Raw genomic sequence first — 15,702 nt, forward strand, 5'->3', positions numbered from 1 at the left:
GACACTTTGAGAGCAGGGGGAACATTATGGCAAAGCCAAAGCGAGCTGGCCTGGGAGAAGGGAACCAGATTGTAAAACCAGGGTACAATAATCCCGTCACGGCCCCCAAGAAGGCAGTAGTGGAAGGCCCAGGGCTAGGCCCTAGCGAGGGGAGGGGGACACCACAGCAAACGATCTACAGCTGAGTTACCACCGCTGGGGCCCTGCACACACGGGGGAAGAGCTGGGCGAAGCAAGAATGCGGCACTGGTCAAGGCAAGGGGAAACACGCCCCATTGCAGCACAGTGAGCACAACACAATCCAGGCCTGGTGTCGGGGCGCCATCACTGAAACGCTGGGGTATTAAGCAACAGTGTCAAAACCCCCACAGGCTACGGATGGCTTGAGGAACTATAAACCAAAAGAGTGCAAACTATGACAAAGTGAGGCGTCTGGCTGAATTAATCTGAGGGACCCCCTCACGGGAGGGACAGCGGCGCACAAACAGCGCCGGACAACCCAAGTACGCCATACTGGCCAAAACAAAGGGAATCAAGGCCCATCGCACTGCGGAGAGCACAACACAACTTAGGACTGGTGCCGGGTCACCATTAACGTAGCGCTAGTGCACCACACAACAGCGCCAAACCCCCACAGGACGCGGTTGGCACAAGGAACCATGAGCTCACAAGCACGAACCACAAATCAGAGAGGTACACGGCCGGGCGGATTTGAGCGAGCCCCGCAAGGGAGGGATAAAAGTGCACAAACAATGCTGGGCAAAACTGGAATGCTGCACTGGCCAAAGCGAAGGGACTCAAGGCTCGCTACGCAGCAGCGAACCCAACACAACTCGGGCCTGGGGCCAGGGCGCCACCAAGAAAACATTGGGGGACTAAACAACAGTGCCATATCCCCACAGGCCGCGGGTGGCCCGAAGAGCTATAAACCAAAGAACACAAACTACGACAAGGAGAGGCACCTGGCTGAATTAACCTGAGGGAACCCCTCACGGGAAGGGCAATAGTGCACAAGCAGCAAAGTGCACATCAAAAAAGGAAGTCTATTCTCATCACACGATCTGACACTGCTGAGGACATGCCCTCCACAAAACATAAGAATGACTCAACAATCATGGACTCCTTCAACGCTGCTAAACAAAAGGGGCAACCACAAACCGCCTCAGAAACACAAGCCGGGCAGCCTGAAAAGGACACTGCTACTAAAGAGGACCAGGTGATCGAAGCAATTGCAGCCCTACGATCCTTCATAGATACAAAGATCGAGGAGGTAAAATCAGATGTACAACTTATGAGACAAGATATGAGAAACCTCACGGAGAGAGTCACGATGGCCGAAACAGTGCTAAAAGAAACGACAGAAACCACTAGTGACCTGGAGAAAAGGCTGACGGAGCTAGAAAGGAGGAACGTGACACTGGCAGCTCAAGCAGAGGATGTGGAAGGATGCGCCCGGCGCAACAAAATACGCGTACTGGGGGTCCAGAAGGGATGAAGGATCCAACCCAACAGACTGTCGAAAACATGATACTGCAGGAAATCGGAGCAGGAGCACTATCACAGGGGTTTGCAGTGGAAAGGACCCACAACAAATCCTTGAAAAAAAGGCCGCCACCGGGCTCACACCCTCGCCCCATGATAGCAAAAATACTGAACTTCTGCGACAGAGAAACAATTCTGAAATTCTCCAGAGAAGGAGGCGTGATCCGCCTAGACAATGCCAACATAGCTATATACCCGGATTACACCCCGGCGGTGCAGAGGGCCCGAAACTCTTTCGCCCCGATCAAGCTGAAACTCAGGAAACTGAATCTGAAGTACATGCTGATGTACCCGTCTCGGCTCAAGGTACTCTACAAAGGACGAGCCGTTTTCTTGTAAACTCCGGCTGCGGCCAACATGTGGCTGGAGCATAATAACTTAGATGATGGCAAAGAGGCGGTCACATGAAGAGCAGCAGGCCCAAAAGATGAAAGGGGGGAGGGCAGAACATAGTTACGAAATATCCTGAGGGTGCGAGACAAGGACTAAGAAGAGCACCACATTCTGTTTTAAGGCAGGAGCGAGCTGAGCACCTCCGACAGAGCGAATGAACACACCGTACGAACTGTTCTGCGTCAGCCAGTTGCTGACGCACCATAGACCGCACGCCATGAGCCACGAAGGTCTGGCAGTTGCGGGGGAGCTTGAGCGCCATGGACGAAAGGTGGCTGCTGAGGGCAGTTACCTAGTTTTGGTTTGGTTAAGAGTTTGTTTGGTTTTGGTTTGTTCTGGAGTTGTAAACGGTTTGATTCCTACATAAAATGAGGTGTGAACCATGAAGTGTGGTGTGTTGATGTGCGCGACCGGAAAGGGGGGATGGCTACCTGGGGTGAGAGTCAAAAAGGGCTTTTGGGAGGGGGTATGAGACTAAAGGGGTCAAAAGGATGGGGGTGGGGATCTACACACTGGAATGGCTAACGAAATTAAAATTCTAACATGGAACGTCTGGGGCCTGGGAACTTATATGCGCAGGAACCGAGTGAAGTTCTTTCTCAATAGGAAGAGGGTGGCCATTGCACTGCTCCAGGAGACCCACCTGACGCAGCAAACCATGGGGTCGGTGAAAGACCACTGGGATGGGCAGTGTTATGGGGCTCCCTACTCCAAGTATGCCCTGGGGGGTACTCATTAGGATAAGCCCTGCGGTTCCATTCAAAGTACTAAGCTGGGAGGCAGACCCGGAGGGTCGATACCTGGTGGTAAGGGGATGGATTGAACAGATAGAATGCATAATAAACTCCTATTTCCCTAACTACGGGATCCCAAAACACCTAGATGCACTGGGGGCCAAACTAGCTCACCACCAGGACAGCTTTTGTATCTGGGGAGGCGACCTCAACTGTGTCAGGTACTGGGAGCTGGACAGATCTAAATCGACAGCAACCGGAAGCGATGCGGCGACAGGTGCATTAAATGTGCTAGTAGAAGCCCTAGACCTGGTTGACGTGTGGCGTGAGCTCCACCCAACGGACAGAGGCTACTCGTACTTCTCCTCGCCACAAACCCTATACACCAGAATTGACTACCTATTCGTGCCCAAGCACCACCAGCCACAAATAGACTCGGTACAGTACTTGGGCAGGTCAATCCCGGATCACTCGCCACTGCTGGCAACGTGGAAGGCAAGGGGCCCTAGGCCGCCCATACCGCTATGGCGCATGCCATCAGACGCCCTGACCGACCAGGCTTGTGCGGAAGGGCTACGAGACAAACGGGAGGAGTACATAGAGGTGAATCTGGGCAGCGTTGAATGATGGGGTACAGTATGGGAAGCAAAGAAAGTAGTGGTGAGGCGCGAAGTCATCACAGGAGCGGGAGGTATAAGGAAAACACTAAGAGCGGAACTGGAAAAAATGGAGGGGGAGATAAAGCACAAAGAAGCTAACCCGCAGGGGACACGGGAGGAGGAGGGTGAACTAACACAGCTGCGAGGGGATTGCAAGGAAGCATGGAGGAGACTCTCCAAATTTTATTACACGTTGAAAACCACCAGGGCACACACTGAGGGAGATAGACCAAGCAGGCTACTGGCATGGCTGTGCTGTGGCTGTGGAGAATATGCTATGCTCTCACTTGACACTATAAAAGCATTCGACTCAATTTATTGGGAGTGGCTGCTGGTGGCACTAAGGGAATTTGGATTTGGGGAGGTCTTCATTCGGGGGGTTCGGATCCTATACACAAACCCCAAGGCCAGGGTCAAAACCGTGAGGTTGGTGTCGGCAATCTGGGACATAAAGAGGGGGACCAGACAAGGCTGCCCGCTGTCCCCAATGCTATACGTCCTGGGCCTTGAGCCAATAGCGATATACCTCAGGAAACAGTGGGCCTCATCACAAGTTGGGCGGTAATGCCGGCGCTATTAGCGCCGGCGCTAATAGCCCTACCGCCAAACCCCCGGCGCTATTAGCACCGGATCACGGGTATGGCGGAAGGGTTATTGCCCATTCCCCATTGGGCCCATTCGGGAATTCCTCATTCCCCATTGGGCCCAATGGGGAAAATTTGCGCTATTGCCGCTGGCGGATTTCCCGCCGGCGGTAATTGCGCCAAAAATCAGCAATTTTGCAGCGGATTTCCCCCCAGCTCAAAGCTGGGGGGAAATCCGCCAACGCCATGATCTGGCAGACCCTTAAATGCGGCGGTAATAGCGCTACCGCTGCATTTAAGGGTTACCGCCAGACTCGTGATAGATGCCGGCATCTGGGTTGGGGAGTGGGGCACCTACTGTCACTCTATGTGGAAGATGTGCTGCTATACGTAAGAGACCCACATCTAAACATCCCAGTTATCCTAGACATACTAGACATACTAAGCAATTACGCCAAGGTGTCCAGAATCAGTTTTAGCAGATCTAAATCCTGTACATTCCCAATAGTGGGGCTAAGTGGGAGGGACACCAGCACTCTACCAACAGTGGGACTCAACTGGGAGATGGACTCGTACAAATATCTAGGGGTCAACATAAAGCACACGCCAGAACAGATGCACGAACATAACACGGCAAAGGTGGTGCAAGGCTTGGGGAAGTACATGATGTTCTGGTCTAAGTTACCACTGTCACTACTAGACAGGGTGGCCATCACCAAAATGATCATCTTACCAAGATTTTTGTACTTCTTTAACAACGTGCACTACTACATCAAAGCGTCCTTTTTTCGAACGCTGAAAACACTGATCCGGGAGTTTCTGTGGGGCACCGCTCGCCACAGACTCTCACTAACAACACTACACCTACTGTATGACAAGGGTGGCGTGAAACTGCCAAACCTGGAGAGATATTACCTAGCAGCCCAACTCAGCCATGTGGTCAAACGGCTGGCGGACAAGTCCACCTCAGAAACTGGCCTGCTACAACACCTGGTGGCTCCCATTTAGCTAAAAGAATACTGTTGGTAGCACATGCGGACGCAGACACACCCCGATGGTGGTAACATTAGGAAGGAAAATATGGAAGAGGACACAAGCCCTACTGAAACTCGCACTCCCCTACTCCCCAGAAGTGCCAATAGCGGCGGACACATGCCAAGACAGCACAGACATGGTGGTGTTGAGAAGATGGGACGGGAAAGAAATATTTGCATGGGGAGATGTGTATATGAAGAGGGGGCATTCAGGGAGTTCAACTCAATACAAGAAAGAGAAGGGGTCCCGAGCAGGCAGTTCCTCTGGTACCAACGAGTCAGAGAGGTGGCTAAAGATAGATGGGAGGGCTGGCCGGAAGAACCGCAAGCGGAACCAATACTCACGCTGATGTACAACCTGAGCGACGGCTGCCGGACAGTTTCAAGGCTGTACAGCATGCTAATAGACGCGCCCAAACCCAAAAGCACAACATTAAAAGAGCAATTGGAGACAGATTTGGGCACAGCAATAACGGAAAAGGAATGGGAGAGGATATTAGGTTACCCCAAAGCAGTATCGCGGAAACCACTGCTTTAAATGGATACAATTAAATGTGCTATACCGCACTTACATGACTCCGCACAGGGTAGCCACATTCAATAAGAGCACTAATTCAAGATGCCCCTGGTGCGGAGGCGAAGGAGCAGACCTGATACACATGTTCTGGGGTTGTGGGGATTTTGGACACGAATAGTACAAGACTGCAGACAGTGCAGAGCGGCTGGCGTAGTAAGGTTTGAATGGTCTCTGAAGCAGTGCCTGCTCAGAGCTTACCCCAGGGTTAGCAATTACAAGCATGTGCTCGGATTCATTGACCTGGCATGTATCTTAGCCAAGAGAACCATCGCCATGTCCTGGAAAAAGGCAGGAAGGCCACAATACAAAAAATGGCACAGGGAATTTGAGAGGTGGGCAGAGGCTGAAACCAAGGTGTGGATGGAAGGGGTCAATAGATCGGAGCCGGACGGCAATGACAAATGGGTCGCATGGAAAGTACTGGTGTGGGACATATTTCACCCATCTGACGATAAACCCCCTGAATGAGCCACACAAAGTGAGGCACACCTGCCCCACGTCTATATAGCTATCCACCCGCTCCCAACAGACAATGGCCGCTGGTGACACCAGGAGAGTGGGGGCAAGAACTGTACCCCGGACACCAGGACGCCTACCCCAGCGAACAATGCAACACACCATAAGACCCTTGTAGGAAATTGTTTGTTTAATGTTTAAAGGTTATTATTAAATTTTGGCATAAATGTATGACTTGAATGGAAAGTGACACACTGAAATGAATGGCTGTATCTAATTGAATGCTAATAAAAACATTTTAAAATAAATTAGCTACCAGTCTAACGTGATGGTGCGACTTTGCGTAGGTTCCTACATCGGTGCCGGCTATGACATCTGCATTCACCTTTTTTACACAGCCTACATTGGCTCTGTCAATTCTGACACTTGGCCTGGCATTCTCAGATTATATTTCCCTGGGATTTGGGAAAAAATGCTACCTGGCATTTCTAGCCTCCATACCTCATGGCTTTCCCGAGCACATCGCTCAACCATGCTTTCCCTTATTCCACTCATTCTAGTACTTCTTCCACGATATTAGAAAACACCATCACTGCGAAATGCTCCTACCCCAAGTGTTCCTATTTCCCTCTTTGTAGACCAGCATTCCGCCTGATCCACTGGCTACAATTATGCACGCACCTCTACTTATATATCACAATCCTTCTATCACAATCGCTTCATATCATCATATCTCATGAATCTGTTAGCTCTCTGCATCCTTATCCTATTCAGACTTCTCCCTGAGCCCACATTTTGGTCTGTTTCACTTTCTTCCTCTTTTACAGAATATGGTTTGGTTGCACTGGGTGGGGACACAATATGCCACAATATGCCACGTTCTCGGACAAGGTACCAGCACCGTAGGACCACCATAGTGGTGATTGTTGCATTATAAAAGCGTCACAATAAAACATGTATCTCTCCTATCACAGATGAAAAAAACTATTTCTTTCAGTACTCACTGTTGCCGTCCAAGGAGCATTCTTTATTTAGTTGTATTCATTACTTATCATGCAGAAGCTTGAGCGGGGAAAAGAAAGAGAAGAGTCAGGACAAAGCATTAACAGCAGGGAAAGAGAAGAAGCAGTTAGGATACGTTTGCAGCTAGTCAGGAGGCAGCATTCCAGAGCCTACATAGCAATGATTTTGTATTGGGAATAGGTAATCATTTGTGATGATCCATTGTGGAGAAAGTCAGACATAGAAGTAGGCCATAGAATCCCAAGGAGTCGATGTAAACAGGTAGCAGACTGGTACACAAACCTACAGCGGGAAAGCTTGGGAAAAGAGTTTTCTCTTCAACTCTTGCAGACCTTTTCAATGGCCCTGTTGTAGTTTCATGACAGCATTCTAATTGTGAAGGTTGATGGCTGGACGGTTCGGAAAAATAAGTCACTGGCCTTGCTATGGGGCGTCTCTCCAGACTATCTTTCCTTTTAGCCTATCATGCCATTACAGAAGGGAAAAGACCATGTGAAGATTAGGCTTTATACTACCCCAAAAGGGGCAGTCCAAGCCAAACTGCTTGGTCCCAACCCTTCTGCATGAAACAAAAAGAAACCTCAGACTTGTTTAGGCCTCACTAGGCATCATCAATGAGGTGTAGTTTACGTCTCTAAGCACCGCAAGGTTGAAACCCATGCTGGGCTGATAACCACCCCATTCAGACCAATTTAGCCCAGAGTTACTAAAGGAGAATGACAGGAACATATTCAATCAGCCTGTGCTTTGGGTATGGCCCAGGAAAATCCCCTCTTCTAGTGTAGGTGGTAACAGGGCATGTGCAACCTTAGAGAGGAGCAGCTGCCAAGAGTGTCACCCCAGAAATTGAGAAGGATATGAAGACTCCTGATCAGATTATTTCCTGCAAGGTATTCATTCTTTTCCTTTTCTTGAGGTATAGGTCCCATCCCTCCAAATATACAAATGTCATGCCAAGTTTGATACTGATGAAGCCTACATTTCTCAATCATTCAGGCAAACCTTATGTACCATATTTCATGCACAGGGAAACCTCTAACTCCTACCACAAAAAGGTGCCGGAAGCTTCTTGCATTCCAGAAGTACCAGGTAGGTACAAGATTGAACACATTTCACCCCAATGTATGTAAGCATTCCTCAGGCGCACAATCATCTTCAATACAGTTGTTGGGCACAAGCACATCCTCCCTCCAATATAAGCACAGACTTCCCGGGTTCTGTCCAGTCTTCCTCCGTCTTCGAACATCGTAGAGGCCTTCAAAGGACTCACACACACATCCAACGGGGACGGTATGAACCCAGAAACAGATATTAATTTTGCATGGGGCGCTCACTGCCTGAGCAAAGGCTGGCCCTCATGACAGGTTCCACCCACCCCAATGTCATCTTCCACATCACACACAAAGACATGTGCTCTCTTTGTAATCCATCATGGATAATTTCCTTCTTGGTTTTGCATGTATTACACTCTTCTCTATGTCGCTGAAATTCTTTAAACATTCTCCTTTTCCTCTCTCTCCCACCAGGTCTCTGGGGCCTCGTGAACAATGCTGGAATTCTCATTCCGGTGGCTCCCAATGAATGGCTGACCAAGGAAGACTTTCTGCGGGTGCTGAACGTGAACCTGGTGGGGTTGGTCGATGTGACCCTGAGCCTGCTCCCCCTGTTGAGGAAGACCCAGGGCAGGATTGTCAATGTGTCCAGTATCGCAGGAAGGCTGGGTCTCTGTGGTGGGGGCTACAGCATTTCCAAATATGGAGTGGAGGCTTTTTCAGACAGCCTGAGGTAATTTGTGTTAATATCATTCCTCCTCCACATAAAGCAGTTACAAGCAGGATTCGCAATCCATTGGAAGGCAGGACCCACAGGGCAATCATTGCGGATACATTTGCTCAACTAATATTCAATGCGTGTCAAGCTTTCTTTTCTCAGCCTATATTCCTTGTAACCCTATCTTATTTATGGTTCTACTTGAAAGAAATGAGTGTTAGGGTGCTTTTTCATTTCATGTGCCAATTCCCATCAACCTGAGAGACCGCCAGCACCTTTGCTGGACTTGTGGGATTTTTTGCTTTATTCTCCTAAGTGAGTGGGACTTTTTACCACTCACTCATTCTTTTTGCTCTGAGATGAGAACCCTATTTTTCTCTTACTATATTCCTTTTACTTTTAATGGAGTCATGCTTTCCTACATGTATTTCACTACAGGCATCTGTAATAACTTGTTGCAGCACACGACACTCTCTCCTTTGGGCTCCCCTTCTTATTTTATATTATTTTTTCCTGAGAACTACTGTTCTCAAGAATAGTAGCATCCTTTTATCTTACCTTTCTTTTTGTGGGATCACCCTATGTGGAGTGCTGAGGGGCTAAACTGTAACTCTGAGGTAGGTGAGGGGCACTAGCAAAAGCGCATCACTGCGCTTGATCTTCAGTTTAGGAAAAATACCCAGCTGCTGATGATGGGGTTCCGATGAGAAAGTGCTCTTCTTTCTCCATGTGGTATGTCTGCAAAAGAGGGGGGGTGGGGGGTTGAGCCCTATTCACCTTAGCGCTGGGCTACTGAATTATTCAATAAGTAGATATTGATGAAATAATGTATTAAATCTAATTTTTTAGTGCTACATTTATGGCGACCAAATATCATACCAGGGAGGGATGTCCAAGCTGGCGCCGTAGACGGCGTGCTAATCTATAGTTAGCTGGCTAGCAAGGCTGTGAGCCTGGATGGGCTTATGTTACTATTAGGATATTTTGGACAAACACACCACACCAGGACAAGAGCATCAGCATCTACCTACGACTTGAATGCACCACGCCCCAGCAATGACTGCATCCTCCCCCTCTCCTACTCCTCTCTCTTCCTCTTCCATTTCCCTTGCACTGTCCTACTCCTACTCCCCCCCACCTCCTCCCTCTCCCCTTTTCCACCCCCCCTCAGTTAATTGCTCTTTACACTGTTTTGTTGAATGATTCAAGATGTACATTTGCTCCCATTGTTAAATGTTATTGGTTCTTTGTATTTTGTTGTGCCATTGTACAGCGCCTTGGTGTAAAGCGCTCTATAAATAAATAAATCAAATCAAATCAAATCAAATCATTACACGCCTTGAGAAAGCCCCTTGTGGGTCGAAACACGTGTCAGCTGACAACTCGCAATAAATATAGCACTAGCAAATCGGATTGAATTCATTATTTCATCATGATCTACTTATTGAATAAATCAGCAACCCAGCGCTCAGGTGAATACGGCTCAAACCCTCTCTTTTGCAAGCATGCTACATTGTAACTCCTTTCCCACTGCTCCTGTAACTTTTCTAGTTACAGTAACAGACAAACCTAAATGGCTGGTGGCATTGGATACCTTTTTAGCATTTTTTGGTGTTAGTTACTCGCAGGCTGTTGTCACAGCTGCAGTACAGCACCCATGGGTGACCATTTTTCCCAAATGGGCCCAGCCTTCTTTTATCACCATTTTTTGTTTGGATATTTCTTCTTTGCCCTTCTTCTACTATTCCAGGTGGGGGTGGGAACTCTTTGAGTATCGCCTTTGGAGGGATCCTTTTGTGAAGCCTGCCAATGCTCCAGTGTGTCTGCTGAGGCAGGAAGTGAGGGAGGAGCCCGAAACTTCCCTGGCCTTTAAGGTATGCCTAGGTTGAACCAGTTTGAAATAGGCGGCTGGCTGTCCTACAAGAACAGCCACCACCGGGTGATTGACAAGTCCATACGCCTGAATGAATGGGTTCCTGCATAAAAGCTGAGGCTTTTGGAACAGAAGGCCAAGTTGACCACTCGAAGTGAAGCTGCCCAGAGATGACTGCAGCACCTCCAGTAACTGCAGAAGCACCGCTGAAGTCCTGCTGCTGTCCTGACCCTGTTTAAGAATCGACAGGGAACATCCGCCAAGGATGACTTCCTACTCCAGGCTGGTGGGCATAATTAGCCTGAACACACACTTCAATTTGAGCCATCCCCCGACATCCTACGACCTTCCTGGGCTACAAAATTCCAATACCTGGGGTACCTCAACCACCTTGAAGTGCATTGCCTGGCCGTTGACAAATCTTGCTGGAACTTCAGTGGCATCCATATGGACCTCCCAGAAGCGCAAATTATCTCCTCAGAGTCACCTCAGCAGAGTGCAGGACTGAAAAAAGAAGAAGATTCCAATCAGCAGTGATCATTCGCTCCTGATGCTGAGAAAAAGGCACCAAAACCACAAACCGATGCGAGAGTAAGAAGAATTCTTTGCTAGCAAGTCCCTCTCTTGACTACTGCTGCTGCAGGAGCCCATCCAGGGTCCCCCCTTTCGTCACCACGACCAAGGATCAGGAGAGTGGGTTTGCAGATGTGCATCCCGAAGGCATCCAGCTGCATCAACCTCTTCCCTCTCAAGGTGCTGTGCGGCTCTTGGTAACCTTACATTAAACCATTTGTGTTGCTCCGTTGCTCGTGGAACACTGTTTCTGCTGTTTGGGTGCTCACTCATTTACAGACGCCCAGGCCTAACAGCGAGTGCCCCTACAGGAAGGATTCTTCTATGCTCCTGTACTTTTTCTAAGAACAACTAGCTTGTTACCCACCACTGCTAAGAAGATTTGCATCAGAACTGTTGCATTCCTATTGACTTGGGCATTGCTGGTTTCCTAACAGAAAATCCTCTAAACCTCTTGGCTTGGGCATTGCTTGTTTCTCACTGAAACCTGAACTGAAAAACTCCTTTCTTGTTAGTGAAAAGGCTGCATAAGCCATATAGGAGTTGCTACAGTATTGCTACCTGTGATTCTTGCTCTATACATTCTTGAACTTAGCTATACCTGAATAATACAAAGTTAATTTTAAATAAGTACTTTTGCTGACCTGAGCTGAAATCACTCTGTGTGTGGATAAGAAAAGTATATAACAATGTACTTAACTGCTTTATTTTTCCTTATTGTTATAAATGTGCATTTGATGTTGCTAGTTGATACAATACTCCTTTAGTTTCTAGCTGTCTTGTGCATATATAAAATAATCACTATTTATGATATAAATACAAGTGTGTAAGTGTTTCTTTGGGTCTATGTATGTTCTGATTTTCAGTACGGATTTGCAGTTCACATTCCTCATCCTAAAATAAGCCTTGCTGCTCTGCCACTCTACCAAACTTGGGCAGTGCAGGCCTACATTAGAGGTTGGGGCCCTAAAACCAAGGGATATGTTTTGTAGATTCCAATACCAATTGGACGTTAGAAAAGCTTACCTAACACTGGTGGGATTAGTGTAAATTGGATTACACTGATTATTGGAAATACTTGTGTCCAGAGAATCCAGCCACAAGGCTAACACAATTGAGAAATGTTCATTAACAACTGTAATCCATATTAATCACATCCACATGCATGCACCAAACATACCATAGGCACTGCCATAATCACTCTCATGAAACAAATTAATGTGGTAGCACTAATCCAACTATAAACAACTCAATTCCTTTTCTTTTCCTTAACAACCCAAGAAACGATATGGAAAAAACAAAAAACATGCACAACATTTATACAATCTAATTAGACATTTCAATATCTGTGCACTTTTAAATAACTATATGCCCAGCTGGGGCTCTGCAAGAATCTTCATTAAAACTCCTATGGACGCTTCACTCCTAAAGTCCATATCTCTTTAGCTTTGCATTTGTGCATTTCCTTCCACAATTCCTAAATCATGCACTGCCTTTTACATTAGTATACGCATTGCAACCCCTATTGGCCGTTGCATTATCTTCTACATTACACATTTACGCAATAGAAACCCTTCTTAGTTGATGCAACTTACCTTTACATTTTACCTCCCGCATTGCCACCCCTCTTGGCTGATGCATTTACATTATATTCACATTTACGCAATAGAAACCCTTCTTAGTTGATGCAACTTACCTTTACATTTTACCTCACGCATTGCCACCCCTCTTGGCTGATGCATTTACATTATATTCACATTTACGCAATAGAAACCCTTCTTAGTTGATGCAACTTACCTTTACATTTTACCTCACGCATTGCCACCCCTCTTGGCTGATGCATTTACATTATATTCACATTTACGCAATAGAAACCCTTCTTAGTTGATGCAACTTACCTTTACATGTTACCTTACGCATTGCCACCCCTCTTGGCTGATGCATTTACATTATATTCACATTTACGCAATAGAAACCCTTCTTAGTTGATGCAACTTACCTTTACATTTTACCTCCCGCATTGCCACCCCTCTTGGCTGATGCATTTACATTATATTCACATTTACGCAATAGAAACCCTTCTTAGTTGATGCAACTTACCTTTACATTTTACCTCACGCATTGCCACCCCTCTTGGCTGATGCATTTACATTATATTCACATTTACGCAATAGAAACCCTTCTTAGTTGATGCAACTTACCTTTACATTTTACCTCACGCATTGCCACCCCTCTTGGCTGATGCATTTACATTATATTCACATTTACGCAATAGAAACCCTTCTTAGTTGATGCAACTTACCTTTACATTTTACCTCACGCATTGCCACCCCTCTTGGCTGATGCATTTACATTATATTCACATTTACGCAATAGAAACCCTTCTTAGTTGATGCAACTTACCTTTACATGTTACCTTACGCATTGCCACCCCTCTTGGCTGATGCATTTACATTATATTCACATTTACGCAATAGAAACCCTTCTTAGTTGATGCAACTTACCTTTACATTTTACCTTACGCATTGCCACCCCTCTTGGCTGATGCATTTACATTATATTCACATTTACGCATTAGAAACCCTTCTTAGTTGATGCAACTTACCTTTACATTTTACCTCACGCATTGCCACCCCTCTTGGCTGATGCATTTACATTATATTCACATTTACGCATTAGAAACCCTTCTTAGTTGATGCAACTTACCTTTACATTTTACCTTACGCATTGCCACCCCTCTTGGCTGATGCATTTACATTATATTCACATTTACGCATTAGAAACCCTTCTTAGTTAATGCAGCTTACCTTTACATTTTACCTTACGCATCGCCACCCCTCTTGGCTGATGCATTTACATTATATTCACATTTACGCATTAGAAACCCTTCTTAGTTGATGCAACTTACCTTTACATGTTACCTTACGCATCGCCACCCCTCTTGGCTGATGCATTTACATTATATTCACATTTACGCATTAGAAACCCTTCTTAGTTGATGCAACTTACCTTTACATGTTACCTTACGCATCGCCACCCCTCTTGGCTGATGCATTTACATTATATTCACATTTACGCATTAGAAACCCTTCTTAGTTGATGCAACTTACCTTTACATGTTACCTTACGCATCGCCACCCCTCTTGGCTGATGCATTTACATTATATTCACATTTACGCATTAGAAACCCTTCTTAGTTGATGCAACTTACCTTTACATGTTACCTTACGCATCGCCACCCCTCTTGGCTGATGCATTTACATTATATTCACATTTACGCATTAGAAACCCTTCTTAGTTGATGCAACTTACCTTTACATGTTACCTTACGCATCGCCACCCCTCTTGGCTGATGCATTTACATTATATTCACATTTACGCATTAGAAACCCTTCTTAGTTGATGCAACTTACCTTTACATGTTACCTTACGCATCGCCACCCCTCTTGGCTGATGCATTTACATTATATTCACATTTACGCATTAGAAACCCTTCTTAGTTGATGCATTCCCCTCTTTAAAAACCCATAGGTTTTGACCCACTAGGTGCACTTTTTGCGGTATGCCACATGTCATTTCTTTGATACATCCTGGTACCTAAACCAAACACCATCAGCACATGTGGTATGGTCAGCAATGATACATCATTTCTTTAACAAAACCCTTTTTTTTAGGCCACAACATTTAACACCCGTCACACGACAACGGCCCAAAACCACACATCAGGGTATCACTATACTCCCACTGTAGCAATGAATTCAACTCACATTACCAAAAACACATTTGAATGTCACATTAATTGAATTTAGATCTGTATACCACTTTGTATAATCACAAACATTTTGCATTTTTTTGACATGGCTTTGATTCATTATCTGTCCCACATAAATCGCCTTAGATACTGTGTAAAAAAAACTTTGTTTCCTTTTTATTTACTTAAATACTCTTGATTTAAACTGGTGCTGCATCCACGTAAAAACCTTCAATCTGAATACATTGGCATGATCAGGGCCAACGCACCTTTAATATAGCAAAAAAGAAATGCAGCAACAAGTCATCTTCACAGTGGGCAACATTATCCTTCTCAGTAACAAATCAAATCACCATAAACACATGCTGAAAATTCTTTACTGACTCGATATCTTTGAAACTCCTATTTATACAATATGTTCACTTGGTAATCACTCTTTACTTTGTCACTTGACTCGTGTAAACTGTCATCCCATTTTTCCATATCCCTTCCTCCAACATGAAATCCTATGACAGTGATTATAACCACACTGAACTTCCAAAACGTCGCTCATGTCCCTAAACTATTTTTATGCTCCTGTATTGTTTATTTCTCAAATGATCTGGACCAGAGCATTCATGACCCAGATTAAGCAAACGCACGTGCATATCAGTTCACACAGCCATTTGGTTTAAAGTGCTTGTTCCGCATTACTCGTAACTTTACCGGCATGCATTATTTGTGAATATCACAC

At 46.0% G+C, this 15,702-nt stretch overlaps 1 protein-coding gene across 1 annotated transcript in view; it reads left to right on the forward strand.

The window, feature by feature from the left end:
• The window catches only part of LOC138582308 (retinol dehydrogenase 16-like), a 118,834-nt gene that overhangs the window by 36,609 nt on the left and 66,523 nt on the right, over window positions 1-15,702 (forward strand). Inside the window, exon 2 of the mRNA XM_069653476.1 lies at window positions 8,529-8,787. Coding sequence (XP_069509577.1) covers window positions 8,529-8,787 — 259 coding nt within the window. The remainder of the gene's footprint in view (window positions 1-8,528; window positions 8,788-15,702) is intronic.

The sequence above is a fragment of the Ambystoma mexicanum genome, chromosome 3q (assembly GCF_040938575.1).
Source record: "Ambystoma mexicanum isolate Mex_15411 chromosome 3q, UKY_AmexF1_1, whole genome shotgun sequence".
Taxonomy (NCBI): Eukaryota; Metazoa; Chordata; class Amphibia; order Caudata; family Ambystomatidae; genus Ambystoma; species Ambystoma mexicanum.